The sequence below is a fragment of the Poecilia latipinna genome, unplaced genomic scaffold, assembly GCF_001443285.1.
Source record: "Poecilia latipinna isolate Pla-1442-1.1 unplaced genomic scaffold, P_latipinna-1.0 Scaffold693, whole genome shotgun sequence".
Lineage (NCBI taxonomy): Eukaryota > Metazoa > Chordata > Actinopteri > Cyprinodontiformes > Poeciliidae > Poecilia > Poecilia latipinna.
This window is the reverse complement of record NW_015113309.1, coordinates 125,560-147,360: the sequence shown is the minus strand read 5'-3', so window position 1 is coordinate 147,360 and position 21,801 is coordinate 125,560. Positions and strand designations below refer to the sequence as shown.

At 38.9% G+C, this 21,801-nt stretch overlaps 3 protein-coding genes and 1 long non-coding RNA gene across 8 annotated transcripts in view; 3 read left to right on the top strand and 1 right to left on the bottom strand.

Moving 5' to 3' along the window:
• LOC106954964 (potassium voltage-gated channel subfamily C member 1-like) overlaps positions 1 to 3,720 on the top strand; it is a 78,362-nt gene extending 74,642 nt beyond the window's left edge. For all 4 annotated transcript variants that reach the window (XM_015044842.1, XM_015044841.1, XM_015044838.1 and 1 more), the window contains one exon: positions 173 to 3,720. In XM_015044842.1, the coding sequence (XP_014900328.1) occupies positions 173 to 186 (14 nt within the window). In that variant the 3' untranslated portion in view covers positions 187 to 3,720. The remainder of the gene's footprint in view (positions 1 to 172) is intronic.
• A 3,917-nt stretch (positions 3,721 to 7,637) lies between these two features.
• Positions 7,638 to 15,837, top strand: LOC106954965 (potassium voltage-gated channel subfamily A member 7-like). 2 transcript variants are annotated; one of them, XM_015044844.1, is made up of 3 exons: positions 7,638 to 8,221; positions 8,808 to 9,550; positions 14,136 to 15,837. In XM_015044844.1, the coding sequence occupies exons 2-3, from the start codon at positions 8,879 to 8,881 to the stop codon at positions 15,027 to 15,029; spliced, it is 1,566 nt and encodes a 521-aa protein (XP_014900330.1). In that variant the 5' UTR covers positions 7,638 to 8,221; positions 8,808 to 8,878; the 3' UTR covers positions 15,030 to 15,837. The 2 variants fall into 2 exon arrangements, with proteins under 2 accessions (XP_014900330.1, XP_014900329.1); XM_015044843.1 differs by having other exon boundaries at positions 7,639 to 8,295.
• Positions 15,838 to 16,429: 592 nt separating this feature from the next.
• On the top strand, positions 16,430 to 20,112 carry LOC106954967 (uncharacterized). Its single transcript, XR_001426470.1, has 3 exons — positions 16,430 to 16,689; positions 18,722 to 18,829; positions 20,028 to 20,112. It is a non-coding gene; the product is annotated as an uncharacterized LOC106954967 (long non-coding RNA).
• fgf21 (fibroblast growth factor 21) lies at positions 18,197 to 21,414 on the bottom strand. Its single transcript, XM_015044846.1, has 4 exons — positions 20,071 to 21,414; positions 19,684 to 19,761; positions 18,710 to 18,813; positions 18,197 to 18,609 (listed from the first exon to the last, which is right to left on the bottom strand). The coding sequence occupies exons 1-4, from the start codon at positions 20,213 to 20,215 to the stop codon at positions 18,331 to 18,333; spliced, it is 606 nt and encodes a 201-aa protein (XP_014900332.1). The 5' UTR covers positions 20,216 to 21,414; the 3' UTR covers positions 18,197 to 18,330.
• Positions 21,415 to 21,801: the final 387 nt, after the last annotated feature.

Here is a 21,801-nt window from a genome sequence, read left to right as displayed (position 1 = left end):
GTAACTCCTGATTACTTTACATTTGTTCATAATGTCAGAACCTAATTAGTCATTTTTTATTTGTATTTGAGAAACCTCAGCTAACCAAATATGAAGTGTGACTGAACATGATTATTTGAAGGCTAGCGGCGGTGAACGCGACACTAACGGCTTTCTGTTTCTCTCTTTGCAGTGTTAAGTTTCTAGCATTCGCCTTCTCTGTTATGAGGAGTCAGTAACTGGTAAACAAATTGCGGCGGGAGCCACATAAGCAACAGGCTTGTCACGGACGGACAGTTGAAAGGAGATCTTTGAGGTGACGAGAGAGACCAGAGGGTAATCATGAAATAAAAAAATATATATAAATATGTATCACACGGTCTGCTCCTCACATTGTTACCAAAGCAGCCTCTTGGATCGCCAACCACACCTTTTTGACAACAGTTCACCTGAACCCCCTCCCACCAGCCCAGTTCTTCTTCCTGTGCCCCCTTCCCTTGTCCTTCAAGCGGACTGAGCATTGCACTGACACACTTTTGGAGAAAACAGGACTCCTGATGACACATTCCAGACGACATCTCTCTGACAGTGTTATGAACGCCATCCTGCTTATTGACCAAATCGGCGCCGCCTGCAGTGCTGAACCACTGAGCAAGTTTCCCGGTCAAGCACTCGTCTTTCACCTGGACTCAAACGAACAATGTAGCATCTGTGCTAACACACTGTAGCATCTGTTGGTTGGGAAATACCGTGACTTAAAAACCAATCCATCCACAGTTCAATGAGAGAGAAAATTATGCATTCAAGGGATCTTCTAGATGTCACTCCTGTATTCCTTTCCAGTGAAGAAGAAGAAAGTCATTGAGGGAGCACATGAGAGACAAAGGATTGGTCTTATTCAATACAACAATTAATTTAAAAAAGAGAGAGATGCACAAATATAAAAATGCACAGTCTTTAACAGCACCTCCTGATAGCCCCTTGTTAAAGTTTAGCACTTGTATAGTCTTCCATTTACTTCTATTAGACTGAAGTACTGCCCTGCTCATCAAACAGCACTAACTCTGAAGCAGAACAATCGAAGCACATGTAGCATTATCTTAAACCAGTCATTTTATACTCGCCCTAAACAGTCTCCATCACTAAATAGTGGAAAAAGACTTATCTTTATCTCTCATGTACTGATGTGGGCTTGCACGAAAATCTATGTTGGGTACCAAAGGTCCTTTAGCATGCACTTGCTGAATGACCCTCTGTAATGTATAGTAGATTAGTAGAGATCTTAAATATAGGATGAGGCTTCTACTCCCTCTCATGCTAACCATTGTCTCTTAGTCCTTTGACTGCCAGTAGCTTCCCGTGCCTCACTGCACACGTAGGAAACGTCCCCGTGTCTGGGCGACGGAGACTTGATTAGTAAACAGACTGACTCACGGAGTCAAACCCTGTTGGAATATCGGCCTATCCTGCCTAAATTACAAAAAAAATGTAAACAGTTCTGCATTATTTTGAACGGGACCAATCTGGTGAATATTTCCCAAACACTGCCGATTAGGCGCCAAGACTCCTCTGATGCATACTGCCCTGCCTCTCTTGTCCCTCTTGCTGCCAACAAGTGCTTCACTGGCAACACAATGTCACGATGAAGTTCAGGGGGAAAGAGGGAGTCCTTCTAGGCCCAAAGGATATATTCAGAGAAACGAACCAAGAGTAAGAGCAAGCGTGGACGTGTACAAAGAGAACAAATCTATATTTTGATAAACAAATCTACGATGCTCCATGTCTTTGGAGATGGGGTCCTGTCCGGGAAGAGTCCGGGAAAAAAAGGTCTCATACAAGAGAAGAAAAATAGTCGGTGGAAAGGATGCAGGAAAAGAAGTATTCCTTCATGCTGGGGTGTGCAACATAATTTAACCCACGGGTGTTGGGGATGAAAAAAGGTCTCTAGAAAGACCTTTAGCAATGACTGACTCTTGCCCATTCAGACATGGAAAAGAAAAAGGATGGACAATAAGAATAATGGGGGGAAAAAATGCATTTTTGTAACTTTGTTTACCAGCATGACTACTTTGCATGACTGTCTTTTCTGCAAGCCCTTAGTTGAAGACAAGGGTGCTAGAGATACAAAAAAGTATATATAAAATAAATTTAAAAAATGTTATATGCAATTAATGTTTTAAAAAAGATTATAATTAAAGAGAAGAGCTATATTTTCTTTTGAGAAGTAAAAAAAATGTGAATATTGAAACATGTATGTTTGCAAAGTACACCCTGAACTATGTTTTGTTTGATGAAATCTCTCTGCTACTACTGCCCTACACTCTTCATTCCAGTGTTGATGGCCTCTGCCATGGTTTTTATTTTGTAACGCATTGAGCAGCACACTTTCTAAACATTCAATTGACCAACTTTGCCCGTAGCATCTGAGCAAAGTCCTGTAGTTGTTGTCAGTCACAAAGTCCATGTTTCCTCCTTGACTTGTTTGCACATCTTCCGTAGCAAAAGCAGCACCGGTACTGAAACAGCAGCTCTCCATGTTCTGAAAGCTTGATTAGTAATCATAGTTTGCTAGTTTTCTTTGGCAATAAGGCAAGAGTTGTCACGACTGTAGCTGATAAAAACCGAGTCCTTTGAGTTATCTTCAAAGCTTCGGTGTTGAAGGGATTCCTAAGAGTCTTGGATGCCTCGTTCGCAGAGATAGCAGTCTCACCCTCTGCAGGAGAACAGGAAGACCAATAAGATAATAAAAGATGCAATATGGCGAGGAGTTGGGAGAGATTTTTAAGTTTGCATGGAATAAACTGCCATTCCAGATTCAGAGCGTGGGCTTTAGGGACTCAGGTGTGCTGATAGTGTGTGTGGATGTAGGTGTTTTGCTATTTTCTTTTAACATAATAAATTCTAATATATAGAAAAATAATAATGTGAACACCTCACAGTGATGTGTTAAAAAATTAAAAATCAAAAAAACAATACAAAAAAAAAAAACAGCATGCATTATGACTTGATAATCTCTCGAGGGGGAACAGAGTCTTGCCATTTCCCTCCAGCCTTTCTGTCATTGTTCCTGTCATGATTCCAGTCCGGATAACTTTATAAACACTGTGCCGTGTTGTAGAGCAGCAAAGTCTTCCTTGGAGAGGCAACTGAGAACTACTCACACTCACAGTGTCGGCATGAGTGTGTAGAGGTAGCTTGTCTTCATTTTTTTTAAAAGGTCAGGTCTTAGCATCTGTCATGACCACACGGTCGAGTTCTTGTCATCCCGCTGGCTAGTTCATCGTATCACAACGCAGTCATGCAAGCACCAATCAAAGAGACCCAGAGCTTCCAAAATGATGTCAGAAAGTGATAAAGGGTAAGAAGTGGTCCACCTGGGGGAGACTGATGGTGAAAATGAAACAGTGACAGGTTGAAGGAAGACAAAGGTAACCTGAGTGTAGATGGGTCTTCAAGAACTTCTTTGGTTTGGTTTTCCCAGTGAGTTTCAGGCCCCGCTGGTCCGGGGTTTAGCTCAGGCAGCTGAACGGTCCCCCGCCCATTCCTCGTTCATTTCAGCGTGATGTAGACGACAGAGAGCGTTCAACAGTTCTGTTGAGTCTGCGCAGGTTTAACAGGGTCTACAACTTTCTCTATTTGCAAAAATCTTACTAACACACAGTAGTTTTCATTCGGGAAAGTTCTCAGAGCTTGGATGGCCACAGTGATTTTTCAGAGGTGGCGTGCACACCGGCAAAAACAAAAAAAAAACTTTGTGATTCACCCAATTGTTTGTAAGTTGTAATTTTTATTTTTTATGGCCAGGCAGTTTTTATTTTCATGCCACTGTTTTTCATTGTTAAGTTTTCCATATCTTTGTTCTCCACGTTGCAGCTGTCTGCCAGCGGCAGGCTGAAAAGATGTCTTTTTTTCCCTAATGCATAATACTGCCATTTGATTTAGATTTGGTTAACAGGATGAGTTACAATGTTGATTGTGCCAAGTCTGTTTTATTTTTAAAGGTTTTCTATGTGTTGGAAAATGTAAAAGAAAAAAGCAGTCACCTCATACAACCAAAAGGACAGAAATGCTTTGTGTCGGCGTGTTACTCTGATTTGTCCTGAAGGCGCCACGCGGTCTTTGGACAAAAACCTCCTCAGCAGCATCCTGTTTGGTTTTACTCACATGTCTGTTCATTTTTAAAATGTTTTCATTGTGTCTCTTTCTGTTTGAGGACACTGTATGCAATCCACACCATGAATGCCACTGATCGACACTTACTGTAAGCTCCCCGAGACACAGATGTGCCGTCATCAGTTTAGACGTTTTCAGCCACCTATTTAGTGGCTTTATGGCTTTCCATAGAGTTACATAGCAATCACATATATCTTAAAAAAGTATTTTACAAATTGAAAATATTACAGTTGTTTCAGAGCAAATTATATCATACTATATAAAGTTTTCTAATATATGAAATGTTATTTTAATTAGAAAATCTAACAAGTCTAACCTCTTTATAAACACCTGATTTACTGCATTCACATAAGCATCCCAAAGATTCATTTTACATGCTATTATTGTGTAAAACAGACTTAGGTACTGGTCCATTGTACTGTGGTCTTAATGGAGCCTGAATGGGGAGAAGAGGTGGTCACTGCAGCGTCAGGTTGTGACTTATGCCGGATTTCATTTTTGAAATGTTGGAACACGAAGAACAACTCATCAAGAACTGTATAAAGTATATTTCAATGGAATGTTCATGATCTATCTTTTTATATTTTGAAGAGAAAAAAAAATAGAAACATATCAATAAAGCGTCATAATTGAACATATTTCTACTATTGAGACTTAAAATGTATGAATGTCAATGCGATCTAATGTGAAACAACCTGCACTGCAGCTTGAATGAATAACTGAACAACAGTCATGAGATGCTTTTTCAGAGACATTGAAATTGCTTAAAAATCACTGAGATCAACCTAAAATAAATGGAAGAGTAATCTCAGCTGTGTGTCGGTTTGTTTAAGTTGAGTAACTGAAAGCAAAAGAAGCCCTCATGCGTTGTGACCGAGTAGGATATGAAGTGGTGAAGTGACTGTCACAGTTAGCTGTGTTCATCAATCTGACAGCAGCAGGGAGGCCACTAAGCACTGACTGATGTAATCAGAGCTGAAATGAGGAGGCGAAGAAAATCCAAAGTCTTTCAAGGCAACAGTGACATGTTAGATGTGACTGAAAGTTTGAGGACGTTTCCAGGAGCTTGCTAAATACCAGCATGGAGGTTATGGGGGGATTTTTCTGCCATAATTTGAGAGCACACATTTAAGTTTGAAAGCAGGGCTTCATGTCTTTCTCCTCAAAACATGTCTGCTCTTTCAAATATTCACTGTGCTTTCTCAAATCTCCACTCGCTTGCAACATTTTCTGCAGGCGCTTGGAACAAAAACCTACTGTCGCCTAGCAACCTCTCAGCCAATCGAATGAAAGCGTTATACTGGGTGTGTTTGTTTCCTTCTAGTGGGTGCGCCTGTGTGGCTACTGTCGATTCCATCTATCCATCTATGATGGACAGGTTCATAGATAAATACATTTTCTGTTAATGGTTGTCTATATATCATTACATATAACCACTGACAGAAAACATATATCTATAAACCTATTCATCATAGGGACACAGACAGGTAGCATGTTGTGACTAAGGTGTAACACAGTTGGTTCTGTGGATCTGTGAACAAACTCCTGCTACAATTGATAGTAGCCACACAGGCACACCGACTAGAAGGAAACAAACGCACCCAGTGTAATGCTTGCATTCTATTGGCTGAGAGGTTGCCAGGCGACAGTGCTTTTCTGTTCCAAGCACTAGCAGAACACGATTCGTAAGAGAGCAGGGAGGTTTGCAGGTGGAGATATGATCTGAGCAGTTTTGAGAAGAAAGACATGAAGTCCTGCTTTCAGACTGAAAATGTGTGCTCTTGAATTATGGCAGGAAAATTCCCCCATAGAAGGTGATCTTTAAATCTGGGGCGACCTGGAACAGGGTCAGGATATTTTGAATCAGGGAGGTAATCTAATGGCCTTTCTTCTTTTACATAAAAAACTAAATTGTTAAATCTCAACATTTGTTTTTGAAAGAATCTTTAATATTGACACACACCAGTTTATGAAAGTAAAGAGCCTTCAGGTTGTGTTAATACAACCTGAGGTATTTGACACTGTGTCACATTAAACCACAAACTTGTGTTCAGTCTCCTTTAGCCTACTACGGTCTTTACCAGATTAGCATATCCTGAGACTATTTTTCTTCTTTTAAAAAAATTGCTCAGGCAGAAAAAAGCACTTTTTAAAACACAAAATAGACTCTTAGCTGGATTCAGGTCTGGACTTTGACTTGGCTGTTGTAACACATGAACATGCTTGAAGCTACTCCCATCAGTTTCACATGTTTTGCAGTTCCTAAGGTTTTCGTCCAGCATCAGATCAACTCTGACCATCCATCAACTATAGAGTGGACTCCTGGTATTCATTGGGGTTAAAGGTCACAATGCCACCCACGAACAGCTGAAGTCCTCAAACACTTGAGATTATATCTTTTAAATAAACATTATAACTGACAAATTTATTACTCCGAAACACTAAATATACCTCCAGAGGCATTAATATGCACAGGGGAAACCAGAAAAAGATTATAGATGATTTTTCTGCAAATAATTAGCAGAAACCATGCAGCCCTAACTCTGACCCTGATATACATATTTTAATTTGTAAAAAAATACAAAAACATGTCATTTTTCTCATTTCTATATGTGTGTGTTGTCATGTCAGGAGTATCACAGGGTAAAATGATTGCTCTGCAAAGCTGCAGCACAGTAAAACCTTTATTTGACGCATTTCATTCAGTAATTTCATAGGATTAGTTTGTTGCCTTCATCTTTTAGTTCACATTAAGCACAGCAGCCAAACACACTATATTAGACGACCAGGACAAGCATAAGGGTTTGTTTGCTATGAATGAAGACAGCTGTGAGGAAATGTCGCCAACATACAGCAGCCTCTGTTACAAAACATTACCGCCCTCTGGTGGTGTATCACGGTACTGTTTGGTAGAGTATATGCAACCACATTTTCCAAATCGATTTAATTGATTATGTGCCATCTGATCTTTATTTTTTCTTACTTTACACTATTTACAACATTTCTGAAAAAACAAGATGGAAAATGATCGTTTAATTTGATGTGTTTTAAGGTTTCCACTTTCATTTACCATCAGACAAATCAGCAATGGAAATTGAAAATGGTAGCATAATTAAAATAAGACTGACTCATTTTTGCTTTCTCTTAAAAGAAAAGCATAGACTAAATACACACATGCATATCTTTTTAATTAAATCATATATACATATTTTAATTAGATCATTGGGAGATTTCTGTAAATAAATCTGTTTTTTCATCAAGCAACAGAAGATTAAGTTAATTTGTGTTTCTGTTTTTTTATCTAAATATTTTTGAAGGGAATGCAATAAATGTAGTTGAGGAAGTATTTCTGAACCATAATAATAAACTTACCAGAGGTGACAAGAAGCCACCTGAGTCTAGAGTTAAATCCCAAATAAAACCATGAAAGTCCAAATTTGAGTCCAAAGACAAAGGTGTGCAATTCTTGAGTTAAGTCAAAATCCAAAACATTTTACAGATACATAATTTAATTATAGTAATAATTCTGAGATGTTAAAATTATTTTTAGCAGGTGCTTTGTTTGCCAGAACAACCTAAGTGAACAAAGTGAATATCAAAGTCGTCTTAAAATCATTGCCTCACCACAATAAACTGAAATATAAAACACCTTTAAATCAAATGGCTTATTAAAAATGATTAACAAGGTTTTAAATCAAAAGCCTTGGCAGTAATCAAATGGGGTCGGGGCCTCCTGTCAGCAGAAAGCCCCATGCTGGGCTCAGGCGTGTTGTCATTCGATAGGGAGGTTGAAGGTTGCCGTGCCTCATGGCTGAAGTGGAGGGAACAGGACAGGGAGGAGGTGGAAGGGTCTGCCGGGGATCTAATTTCAACACGACAGCGCTCCTAAAACATTTCGTCCACTGAGGGACAGGGCGCGATCCTGGATGTTCCTTCAACAAACAACTGGAGGCAGAGGTTGTGACCAGGCTGGACACAGCGGATCACATCGCCGGCCGGAGCGGGCAGCCAAAGGAAGGATTGTGTTTGTGTGACACACATAATGACAGGCGAAAAGACAGACCACCTGGTGAGCAGCAGGAGGCGAACAATGTGAATCCTCTTCCTCCAGGTAGTGTCTTTCAGCAGCTTGCTTTCCAAACAGTGAGTAGACTTTCTTCTCACACAACGTCTGAACACTACAGACACAAAATCTGGCAAAGTATTTTTCGTTCCTAGTGCAGTATCTCATTACACTTGAAATAACACAACACTGACTTACAAGTAACTTTTCAGTAGGACATAGGAGCTTGTTTTAAGTCAATAATCCCTTAAAATTTATGAAAATGTACTCGTTCCACCAGGTCTTGTTATAAGGGAAATAATCTGCCAGTGGAACAAGTACTTCTTCAATATTAAGGACTTATTGACCTACAACAAGCTCATATATCTTGCTGAAAAGTTACTTGTAAGTTTCGTCTTATTTAAAATGCACCAATCTATTTGCATTAGAAACTAAACCAAAAATACTTGGCAAGATTTTGTGTTTTTGCAGTGATCGAACATTTGCTTGCTGTTTTTCTTTAAAACTAAGAAAAATGAGTTAAGTGCACTAAAACTTATCAGGTCCAGTATCTAAAACTCTGCTGTTGATGGTCTCATCCCTCTGGTTTTAGACAGCGTCCACCTTCAGGTCCAGTTGTTCTACAAAGTCTCAGGTTGGAGGTTCATCTGATCTCTCCGAGGGATGGATAGTGGAGATCCAGAGGCATTCGAAGAAGGAGACAGAGGGAACGAGGGGAACACGGAACAGGACAAACATCTGAAGAACCAGCTCAACACCGAGGAGAAGGGAGAGAAGGAGAACAAAGGGGATGAGAACGAGAAGAGGAAAGAGCGGCGGCGTTCGGGGGCTCTGTGGCGGAGCGGCTGGGCTCTGAGTGAACGGCTGGCCATCAACGTCTCAGGAATGCGCTACGAAACCCAGCTTCGCACCTTAGCCCAGTTCCCCAACTCCATGCTCGGGGATCCCAGGCGGAGAGCCCGGTACTTTGACCCGCTTCGGAACGAGCTGTTCCTGGACCGTAACCGCGCCTGCTTCGATGCCATCCTGTACTTCTACCAGTCCGGGGGGCGGCTCCGCAGGCCCGCCAACATCCCCCTGGACATCTTCATGGACGAGCTGATGTTTTACGAGCTCGGAGAGGACATCGTGAGCCGCTTCAAGGAGGACGAGGGTTTCCCTAAGGAGGAAGAGCGGCCCCTGCCGTCCAACGAGATCCAGAGAAAACTGTGGATGTTGTTTGAGCACCCTGAATCCTCGTCTGGGGCCCGCATTATCGCCATCATCAGTGTGATGGTGATAGTGCTGTCCATCCTCATCTTCTGCCTGGAGACGCTGCCTGACTTCAAGAAAGAGGTTGGGAACATAATGTTCTGCCCCAGTGGGCCCTTTCCCTGCTGCCCAGGGCCCCACTGTCCTGCATGGGTCCAGCTCAGGTCCACTCAGTCACATTTACTCCATCAAGCACAGCACATTAAACAATGTCACATCTTAAAAACACAGCAAACACTGCTTTGTGCTGTTTTCTGACCACAGGCTAATTTGCAGACCCAGTCATTGGCTGGACCTAGGCCTGTCACAATAAGCAATACATGAATTAATCACATGATAAATTAAAACAAACTCAATAATTTCCACTGGTATGATTTACTGTTTATCTCTATTTTCTTTCTTTCTCCCAAAAACTGGATGATAAAAGTTTTCAGTTTGGTGTTTTGGTCTCAACCAGCTCTTATTTTGAAGGACAATTTTGTTTACAAAGACTTTAAAATTATTTTTGTTTGTTGTTTTATTTATTTTGGAAATTTAAAATGTCTTCCAGTGTTAAATGTTCGTTAGAATTTAAAGTTTACTGATCTTGAGAAAGTTTTCTTGAATTATTATTTTGCCGTTGTATCACGTAAAAATGGTCTGAAAACAACAATATTATCGTTTATCGCAATAACTTCTAATTTATCGTCTAGCAAAATGTGTTATTGTGACAGGCCTATTTATTAAAAGACAGCACAATGAAAATTAAAGATTCTTATCACACACACCGAACTGCTTAGCAGGCCTTCAGTTGCTGCAGAAACTGATTATAAAAACATGGGGATTTTTTACATTTTTGTTAAAATTGTCAATATGTTGTGACTGTATAATCTATGGGAGTGTTTTCATTAAGCAAATTCATTTTCATAATTCCAATTTGAATACTTATGCAGTGATGGGATTGCAGTTACTCAGTGAAACACCTAAAGCATGCAGGACGGCCCTGAGGACACCATGTGTCGGAAAAAGATTAATGCTAGAGGTGCACAGATTTATCAGCACCAATCTCCTTAATTTTGGGAGATTGGTGATCGGCCAGTTCTGGCACATGAGTCCGATCTGATCCATTGACCTCATCAACCTCAGCAAAGGTCTGAAAATCAGACCTTCAGCTCTGCAGTGACCGACCCACCAGGTCATGTCTGCATGTTTGCCGTTGTTTCCAACTCAGCAACTTTCTTGCTATATTTAGCAACATTTGAGGAAAAAAAAAAAAAAAAAAAAAACTGGAATCGGCCTAAATCCAAATCAGCAGGTCAGGCTTTTTAAAGATGGGTAATCAGCGACTGACCAGAAAACTGCACCACTAATTACTGGAAAACTCTCTTGGTTTTGGTACATTTCTAGATTTAGGTGGAAGAAAATTGATCTTTACTAAGTAATGAAGTTAACATGGGTTAACCCATGTTAACCCATATTAATGGGTTACACATTCAGGACGGGAAAGAATAAGAAACTCCAGCAGAAAATGGAGCAAGGGAGTAAAGTCATAATTATTCATAATAAGGTTGTTCCTCAGTTGAAGTTAATAAATCATAGAGAAATACGCTGAAGAGAAGAAACCTCCTACATTTAGATCTAATAAAAATATATTTTATTATTATTTTTTGGCTTCAGGTAACTTCGCCATTCAGATTTCCATTTAGTACTTCCAGACTGACATTTTTCCTCCTTACTCTTTTGCATGCGAGTCATTCAGGGAGCAGAAAGGATGACATTGTTTAAAATTAATTGGAACCTGATAAAGTTTAAAGATAAAACAAGTATGATGCAATTACATTACAAATAAGATTTTATCATTTCGGACAATTCATCTCAATAAATATCTAAATATGTTAGGAAATAACCTGAAATATGTACATGTACATATGTACTTAGTCTGTGTACATGGTTTTCTAAGAGGAATGAAATGGAACCAAAACACAATGCAGAGGAAGGAAATTAAATTTAATTTACTAAAAAAAGGAGCCAAAGAAACCATAATACTACCTACATTACTTTCAAAGAAAACATCCAGTTATCTAGTTGTAGCTAGGGCCACATTTTATTTGACACACTATTGTTACTGACTCTGATCCTCTGAAATATGACGGATTTTGAGTCTCTCAGTCCAAACTTTTACCTCCTGCTGGTAGATATTATTTATGTTTCACAGTAAAATATGAGAAGATTATAGCCTATTTTAAATCATTGGTTTTCACAGTGGGTAGAGAACGATACGTCCCGCTGCTGACCGCTTCTCTTTGTACCTAAAGAAAAAGTCAACTGGAAGAGAACCAGGAGCTGCTTTTTTATCTAAACATGAATAGTTTAGTAAGACCTTAAATAACAAACTATCCTCCTTAATTCTGCCAACCATAACCCTATAGGTTTAGTAATTTAAGTTAAAACAAATGAAATCTTTTGATTTTTGTTTTTATTTGCTTGAACCACATTTGAAGCGATACGTTTTTGCGCCACATCTGCCTCCAAACGGTTGCTGGTAGCACCCAGGAGTGTTTTCTAGGAAATTCTCTGTTTGGCTAACTCCTAAAGGACTTATTTATTAACACGTCCAGGTTTTAATATTTATAGCAGTGGCGTCTGAGTCAAATAAACTTTCACAGCCAAATGTTGCACATTTTACAGTCTTCATATCAAATCACCAGGGTACAGAGTTTTTAAATGGAATATGCTTAACTATTTGGGTCAAAGGAAACATGATACCGTGTGAGGCAGGTGTTCAGGTAAACACTCTCCTGGAGAGTGCCAGAGTGTGTTTGAAGGAAAAATACTGGCACGGGAAGCTTTTGGCCAATATCCCTGGATGCAGACCAGAGAAATACTGCAGGAAGCTTAGGGTGTGATTATTTTAGCCGGCTGTTAAATCTGATATGGATTCAGGAAGGGTACACCGAGTGTCACTTGGGAACTAGAACACAGACAGAGCGGAGGGGCGGTTAGGTGTGTTAATGAAAGGTCACAAATGACCGTACACATGAGCAAGGGTGAGAGCCAAAGCTCGCCGATGGCTTGGAACCAATGATTTAAAGGTCCTGCAGGATGAGCAGGATACACTGGGTCATGTTAACACATTCCTCCAGCAGTGTTGTGCTGCGCCAGGCGGGCGTTGCCGTCAGGAAACTACTGTAACTTTCTCCTGTCCAAGTCAGAACGCCCACCGTTCACCAGCAGTGTTAAACGGGGAGATGGGAAGGTGTAGATGGGTGAGGAAGACACTCATGTTTCTCCTTAGAGATCTTAAAGGGGTTATATTTAGCATTAGGAGAACCCATGGAGCGGATCAACACATTCTGCAGATATCCAGCGTTAGTAATAAACACTGTCACCGACCTGCTACCGAAAGTCACCATCAATACTCCCTCTTCATTTAAGCTTCTCTCAATCCCTCAACCTATATATATATATATATATATATATGTATGTCATTATAACATACAAAGCATATTGTTCTATATTCAGGTCGTTTATCACTGTACTTCTGACTGGACATGTTCCCAGTGTCATATCGTCCTGCACAGAAATATGATGATAAATGACTTGACAGATGGAACAACAGGTGGTCTGAGGAAGAGTTCAGAAAGTGCAAAATGTAAAAGACGTTTCACGTGCTGCCTTAAAGGGCAATAACAGTAAATATCAACGTAGCTTATTAGAAATTTGTAGATGAACTGTGAATATTTTTGATGGTAGATGTGTATTTACTGAGTAGTCTGTGCTTTAGGCTAACAATGGAACCTGAAAGCCTGTTATTAGTTAGCCTAGCTTAGCATAAACATTCCTAACTGTGTCTTCACTGATGTCATCGAGTTCCTAAAGTTACACATTGCAGCCATGTTGGAGACACTCATGGTGATGAGTAAAGCAGTTTTAAACAAACTTCTGATATATTGTTTTAAATATTTTAAAGATTATTTTTGGCCATAAAAGCACCAGACTGGCTAACAAGCATCAAGAGGAGCAAACAAACGAGAACATATTTTGGTTTTGATGAATTATAAATCACATTATAATGAGAAAGTTTCCCTGCACCTGAATTGAAAATGTTTCCATAACTGGAGGAGGAAAACAGCTGGTGCTACTGTGCAAAAATCAAAACAGATTGACCCAGCAGGGCTCAAACACACAAGAGATATATGCATGTAAAAAGGTTCAAGCAAATTAATCTCATCAATGAACATATAACTAGGTAAGAGGGCCGACTTGACACAATATCCACCCATCACTGACCCCTTTCCTCCTACCACTGAAAGTTTTAATGCAGCTCTATGTACATCTTCTCTCCCCCAACAGCTTCTGACATTCTTCTACTTTATTATCATTATTATGAATTGTTGATACGTTTTATAAAGTAAATGTTTTTCATGATCAGAACAATTTCAGCTACAGGAGTATGTTATTATTTTTACCTTACTTGATAACATTGGACTTAGCTTGTTTTAGTTTTTATATACTACCAAAATGGCCACCCGGATTGATGACATTAAATGAAAACACTCCAGTATTTCTGGAGCAATACTCTTTTTTTTAGCGTTTGTAATTTAATACCAACTAATAGGATTTATGTTTTGTTATTGTGCACTTGTTTAGTTTCAAACTTCTGCTGTGTTTCCTGTTTGTTCCTCTTTAGGAGCACCACTCCCATGGTAGGAACTCTTCAGAGAACATGCCTCCTCCTCCAAGCATTTTCAGCGACCCCTTCTTCATGGTGGAAACTTTGTGCATATGCTGGTTTTCCTTTGAGCTCATCATGCGATTTTCAAGCGCTCCCAGCAAGATCCACTTCTTTAAGGATGTCATGAACATCATTGATTTCAGTGCCATCCTTCCTTATTTTGTCACCCTGGGAACAGAGCTGGCCAAAGACGATGACTCGTCTCCGACCACATCCTTGGCCATCATCAGAGTCATCCGGTTGGTGAGGGTCTTCAGAATCTTCAAGCTGTCTCGGCATTCCAAGGGCCTTCAGATCCTCGGTCAGACGCTACGGGCCAGCATGCGTGAGCTCGGGCTGCTCATCTTCTTCCTGTTTATTGGGGTCATCATCTTCTCCAGCGCCGTCTACTTTGCGGAAGCTGACCACCACACCACGGATTTTGTCAGCATACCGCATGGCTTTTGGTGGGCAGTTGTCACAATGACCACAGTGGGATACGGTGACATGTACCCTGCGACCGTTTGGGGTAAAATGGTTGGCTCCATGTGCGCCATTGCTGGTGTTCTGACCATCTCTCTGCCTGTGCCCGTCATTGTGTCCAACTTCAGCTACTTCTACCACCGAGAGACTGAATGTGAAGATCAAACTGAGTACAATCATGTGCAGACATCCCTATGGGAGGATGAGGAGCCTGAGGGAGAGGAGACAGAGGACGGGGATAGGTATCAAGATCCAGAATTTTATCCCACTGAAGGAATCTGCAACCCTCTCAACGGGACTTTACTTGGCGGATTATGTACTGGCCAGATGGCAGAGTACACAGGAGGTAACATGTATCTGAGAGAACCACTAGTTACACAAGTTTAGAAAGAGCCAGGATTCTTAGCCCCCGTATTCAAAGACACAGGAAGTGTAAGTAAATAAGCTAATTCTTGCAACAAAAGTGAAAAAAATGGAGGAATTCCAAAGGTACACTTTTAAATTCTCACCTTGAGTAAGACAATCAAGGTTATATACCTCCTAAAAATGTTGTACTGGTTCTACTTCCTCGCTTAATTGTCCTTTTCAGCAACACAAGTCAGCTAAATATACCTGAAGATAAGCCTTTTTCACAGAACAGCTCAAACTACCAACAGCTTTCTATTCTCAGGGTAACGGTATAAAAATAACTCCTGCTAACATGTAGCAATGCTTCCAGCTTGGGATGAAAATGACTTTCAGAAAGTCTGTACCTTGAAACTATGACGTCTTAGTTATTTTTGCCTTAAAGGTTGCAGTGCAAGCGAGACAGATGATTGCTACATCACAACAGAACTCAGCCAAACGGTAGTAAAGCTGCCTCCGAAGAAAGACTGGGATCTGTCCTGATCCAAATTCACATTCTCAACACTCTTTTGTGAAAAGTATACAAACGCCGTGTTTGTCTGTTTTAATTACATGCTCTCTTTGTTATGCTATAGCAGTAATACCCTTAATTTATGCTTTATAGCTCAGTGTTTTTGTCAAGGATACTATTTTACTAATTTTCTTGAAAGCTACTTTCATCTGTAGGCAGTAAAAATACATGGGTAGAAATTAAATGGGTTGACAAATATGATATTCACCAAGTGATAATTGTATTTTTTATTTTATGATAAAATAAAAATGAAAAAGAAGTCTTTAGGCTGCCATATCAGACCTCGTGTTTCATGTTTGAGTTGCTGAGAGAAGTCTTGCTAACTGCCAAATAGTTGTCATCCGATAATGTTCTAGTAATGTTCCCGTCTCAATAAAACTCTTCAGATTTTCCACTACATCACAGTGGAGACTAACAGAAGTTATGCAGACTAAGGCAATGCTGCTATAATAAACCACTTCAGTAATTGGCTTCAGCTAGTCCATTTAACAACCAGTAAAGTCCGAACTGATGAAATGTTTTGGTTTTTTTTGGTGGATAAAGTCCAGATCTCTGTTTACAAAAGATGAGGAAGTGATGAAAACATGACGTCAGTGTGATTTCCCACATTACAGCAACACATTTTAAAGGCATGGGAAGAAAAGCTAACTTCTAAAGATTTTATGTTAATTTGATCATACCAGTAGATCTATGATATCAACAAGACATTTTTGTTTTAGTTTTCCAAAGGTAATTTAGATTTGTCTGGTAGCAGCAGAGTGACTAACTTTATTTGTTTTTGAGCTCTGATAATAGTGTGAAATTAGATGCAAAAACAATACAGTAAAAAGTGTAGGCTGTTTACTTTTTATAAATGTAAAGAAAATGTCATATGGTGAAACACGGACGTCGCCATGTTGTTTACGCTGCAATGCATTCTGGGTAAATGACATGCTAGGTCCCGTAGTGCTAGCTAACCAGCCAAAAATCGATGGCAATGTAGAAATCACAAGGCGCAATGAAGATGAGGAGGACCAAACGAAATAAGAGGAAAAAGTTACCAGAAGAAGCTGCTGTTTGTGCTGCTGCTAACTTCAGCTTCATAACTGAAACAATGAAAGCCACGTACCTCTGGTCGGACTGTGTGATCCGGTAAGTTCATGTGCTCTGTGCGGTCCGGTAACATCTGTTTAGGGTCTGGTTTTTGGCCCGGTGTCGGTCCGTGATTTTACACTCGACACTATGGTAATAGCTTTGTTGTTTTAAACAGCTTTCTCTGTTTCTCCCATCGTCTTTCGCTCATTAGCCGGCGGGGTTAAACTGCGCTTTGTGGATAAAAAATGTCTGCATGTCATTTGGTTTAAGCTTACGAGGTTACGACTCTTTTTATCAATTTTGCTCATGACTTAAAGTTTTTTAGAGAGAAATGTTGAGAGCAGAAATACTTAAAAAGTTGTTTTTCCAACTCTTCTTGAGTTTTATTGGCGGTTGGCAAAAACCATTAAGTAGCATTACCGCCACCTACTGGTGGATGTGGTTCATTTCCTCGGCTCTTTCTCGTTGTGCTCTTCGTTCTTTCACGTGGGAAGCGTGTAAGACTCACTTCACTATTTTTGTTTTTGTCATGAAATTACTGCCAATAAAATGGCTACCTCCAGGCGTGACAAATATAACAAAATATATACATTTTTTGAAGTAATTATGAGTTTGTATGCATCACAAAGAGCAATTTTTGAGTTAATAGGAAAATTACAACACATTGATGTCAACATGTTCAACTAATTAAGGATCCATGTAAAGTAAATTAATCTTTTTTGCAGTGCCCCCACACAAAAATAGAAAAAATCTAACTTTTAATTTGAGTAGGCTTCATTTATTCAGAAAGGAAAACATGATGAGAGAGGATTGTTTTTAAAAAAATCACCATTGGTTTGATTATTGACATCTTTACAACTGGTGAACCATCTTTGTTAATTTGGCCCATATTGGTGATAATTGTTATGCTGACAGACCAGCTATATATATTTTATTGTAAATATAAATGTTATTTATCTTTTATTTATTTATTTGTTAGCTTTTTAAAGATGGCAGCTTAGAGGGAGTTGCAGCAGTATAACCATATACAACTTCTGGCATCATTCAAAACAGAAAGACAACATATACATACCTTCATGGTAAAAGTAATAACAAAACAGGCTAAAACTCTGTCACTTTAAATAATGTAGAAAAAAGGCGGTATGTATGTCTGTGATTACTGTTAAAAAAAGTAAACATGAAAATAACTCAAGATGTCCAGAGATTTAAATAAAATTTTATTTAATTTTATTTTTAACAAACTCATAGATTACAATTTAATTTTGAAAATTTGTTAAGATTATTTTTTCTCTTTCCTGAATCACAAATCAGACAGAAATTAGCAAAATAAAAAAAACTTTTGCGCTCATTATTAGTTTCTCCCACTAGAGGGCGCCCTGCTCCAATACTGAGCACTGCTCTGCATTGGAAATACCAAAAAGAAAAACGTGGAATTGCACAAAAACAATTCCAGGATTTATTTCCCTGGAAAAGAAATACAAATTATTCATATTTTCTCAAAAGATCTGAGCAATTCCCAGAATTAAAAAAAATTCAAATAAGCTTTAAATAAGACACAAAAATAAATAAATAACTTAGGTCAGTATTAATTAAATTTAAGAATCCTAAAAAAAAACAACAAAAATAATAAATTAGAAGACAATCATGTATCAGAGTTTTAAAACCCAAACAGTTCTGGTTTCTTTGTGGTTCTGTATTTTAGTCCACGAACAGCTGAGGACTGACCACCACATTCTGACCCATCCCGAAAAGGTCATCCGAGTCCAGGTTGAAGTCCCTCTGAGTCTTTGTTGATTCTTCCGAAACCGTTAAAGTATTCCTGAGAGGTAAAAATCTTGTGAAAGGAACCGAGTGTCGATCCGGAGAGTTTCTGGATGCCAGCGATAAAGGAACGCCGTGTTGTGAGTTCAGGAAACGGGTGTAGCCGTCAGCGAGCAGCAGTTCCCTGAAGGAGCAGTCAGCCTCGTCATAGATTGTCTGAAAGGAGCGGAAACCATTAAAACTTTCATCACCAGAAGAGAAAAAATACGACTAAACAGTCAAAAATTAGATGTTCTTGAGCTCTTCTTCATCGTACCTGTCCTCTTAGATTCCCGGAGTCGTCCATGCAGAGAAACATGGACGATGTCTGTCCCTTTATGACCACATGACCCGGTTTAACGGACTTTATCTGCAACACACCTGGACAAACAAACAGGTTCAGTTTTCAGGCTCTTATGTTTTCAGTTCATCTTCTGAAAATGCTGTTTTTTCAGCTTAGGAGATTTTTCTTCAACTTCTGTTATATCCTCAATGACACACTTGAGTCCTCTTCCAGTTTTTATGTACTTTTCATTTTCAAGAGTGACCAGGAGGAAGGAGCCTCTGCATTGTCATACACTGCAAAAACACGTCATTTTATTTTGTCTAGTTCCTAGTGCAAACATCTAAACACTGAAAATAAGACTAAACTAGCCTAAACGTAACTATTCAACAATAAATAGAAGCTTGTTTTAAGTCAACAATTCATAAATATTGATCTTAAAAAGTTCCAGTTCCACTCTGGAAGATTTTTTTTTTACTTATAATTTTGGAAAAATGTCTTTTTATGAGTGCAAAAAGTCTGCACTTTTTATCAATATTCAAAAATGTATTTAAAACAAGCTTCCATGACTTGCTGAAAACTTTCTTGTAAATCAGTTTAGTGTTATTTCAAATGTCCTCAGATATTTTCACTTGAAACTCGACCAAAATACTTTGTAGAATTTAGTTTTTTACAGTGTAGAAGAACCGGAAAGTCTTGGATTCCTGAACTAAAGCCCCAAACAATCTGATCAACTCTAAAACGTGAAGCATTATTTCAACAAATATTTCATTCCAGTTACATTTATACTATTTTGTTGAAAACAATTATTTTTTTTTTATCTATTAAATAAATGTATTCAAATTAAAGATCAAATTTTAAGGAAAGTGATCAATGTGAGATGAAAAAATGTGCTGGTTTCTGTATTTGCATGTATTTTTTCATATGTTTTTACTTGTAGTTTATGTTTTAATCCCTCAGTTACTCACTATAAGGACTCTGAGCATCACTTCCAGTCACTCTCCCATCCAGATGCATCTCCACATACAACCCGCGTCGGTGATTCTCTGCAGCAAAGAAATCAGCACAATTAAAATTAATAAACTCTTTCATTTTTTATTTACTTCACTTAAATATGAACACTTTATGTCACAGATAAAATAAATCATGAGTGAAAAGGAGCAGATAAAAGTGATCATATATAAATATCTTATAAATGCAGAAAGAGATTTAAATGGTTTTATCTCACTGTCCAGATTCACACCTTGAACTGAAATTCATCTTTCCATCAGCAAAATGTTTGAAAATCTCAGTTCCTTTTATTAAATTCCAGATTCTCCTTCCTGCACTGAATAAAACTGAAGTTCTGTACATACCTGTGTAGAGACGCACCTCTCTGAGCTGATTCCTGAAGGCAAGGATTGGGTTGGATTCTGGGACGTAAAACGACCATGAAAAGGGAAGAGAGAGGATTAAGAAAAGGAACGGGCAGGAAGGACTCTTATCTGGAAACAAAAACATTTTGACAAAGGAATAAAAGGGAATGTTAAATAAAATAAATACAAAATAAATAATAATAAATAGCTAGGGTGGAAAAAAGCCAAAATAAATAATAAATATGAAATTCTTGACTCTGTGTGAGCGGCTTCTGGATTAAAGGAAGTTTGGTGCTTTTATAAAGGAGTTAGGAGAAGGAGGTCCAACTTCACAAGAGTGTGTGAGTCAGACATTAAGCTGCTCAAACTGGAAACCAGTTCCCATAATGGACCAGCGTTCCCATAATGTGGTTTAAACACTTTTTACAAATCGATTCTGATGCATTTTAACAAGATTATTTAAAAAAGAAACATCAAAAAAGTCTTGAAATTAAATGTTTTTCCACATTCCAGCGCTGCGGCAGTCAGTGTTTATCTGAGACATTCTGCATAATTACCTCAACACACAGCAACGCAGCGGCAGCGGCTCTAACTCATACCAGTGATGAAGATCCTTTTGTCACGTTCACAACATTTACTGTAACCTAGCGTGCCTTCCCCTGCAGTCCTCCGCTCGGAAAATAAACACATTTCCAAACCTGAGAAGGAAGCTGCGGCGCTGACACGTCTCCCTGCGTCACGCGCCGCAGCAAAATGTGGCGAGTGATTCTGCCAGGAAGTGACGTCGGCCATGTTTTGGACTTTATGGTGTTTATTCTGTTTGATGTATGAGTGTTTGAGAGAGAAAGAGAAGGAGAGAGTGGGCTGAAACTGATTTCCAAGCAGGGGAAGTGTTTACAGGACCGCAGCTGTGCAGACACCAGAGAGACGCTGAACGTCAGACTGTAAACTCGCCGCCTGGCATCCAGCGAAAACTCCAGAGCACAGCAGACTGACTCCAGACACTGTGACAAGTGATGTTTGCAATGCAAAGGTAATCTATTGTCACATTTTAGAGAAAGGAATCGGAAAAGATATGAAAGATGAATCACTGCCAGCCTTTTTACACTGTAAAACACTTTAGCTGCATTTAGTTGTGTCTGCCATCTTCTACTCCTTAAGTCAAATAAATTTAGTTTTAGGATTTGAACCTAAATGTGTGAGTTTGTGAAAGATAGTAAGTTGTGTTAACTTTTTATTGAGAATTGAACAAACAGAGTTTTTAGGTTAACACTTTAAAAACTGAAAGAAGAAAAAGACAGGAGTGGGAACTATTTCCCAGAATGCTTAGCGGCGTGTTTCTGTCTCCTGAGATGGAAGTGTGTTACGTTGATCTGTTCACACTAAATGTTTCTGAGCTGAATTCATTCAGATGTTAAATAAAATTCATCATCAGATCAGAAATTTGGTTCATGTGATTTGAAACAAGAATTTAAATTATTCAACAGTAAAATAAGTCATTTTAACTTGATATTGTGGGGAAAATAACAGAGAAATGTGGCTCTTTAACTGGGTGAGGACAGTTTGTTTTCTTGCATATTGTGAAATATTTATTTGGTTTAAATGCAGCATCAAGTTAAAACTTACAAGTCAAGATCAATGAACTTAAAAACAGTGTTTTTAGGTTCTCTTGTTAAATCAACTTTATGAACTTTAATTTCTGAGTTAAAAACAATAATTTTTTATTGACTT

Coding starts and splice junctions, on each gene's coding strand:
- LOC106954965 (XM_015044844.1), top strand. CDS start 8,879: ATGGATAGTGGAGATCCAGAGGCATTCGAAGAAGGAGACAGAGGGAAC. Junction 9,551..14,135: donor TGCCTGACTTCAAGAAAGAG/GTTGGGAACATA, acceptor GTTCCTCTTTAG/GAGCACCACTCCCATGGTAG.
- fgf21 (XM_015044846.1), bottom strand. CDS start 20,215: ATGTTTTTGTTTCCAGATAAGAGTCCTTCCTGCCCGTTCCTTTTCTTA. Junction 19,762..20,070: donor AGAGGTGCGTCTCTACACAG/GTATGTACAGAA, acceptor TCTTTGCTGCAG/AGAATCACCGACGCGGGTTG. Junction 18,814..19,683: donor TGATGCTCAGAGTCCTTATA/GTGAGTAACTGA, acceptor TTGTTTGTCCAG/GTGTGTTGCAGATAAAGTCC.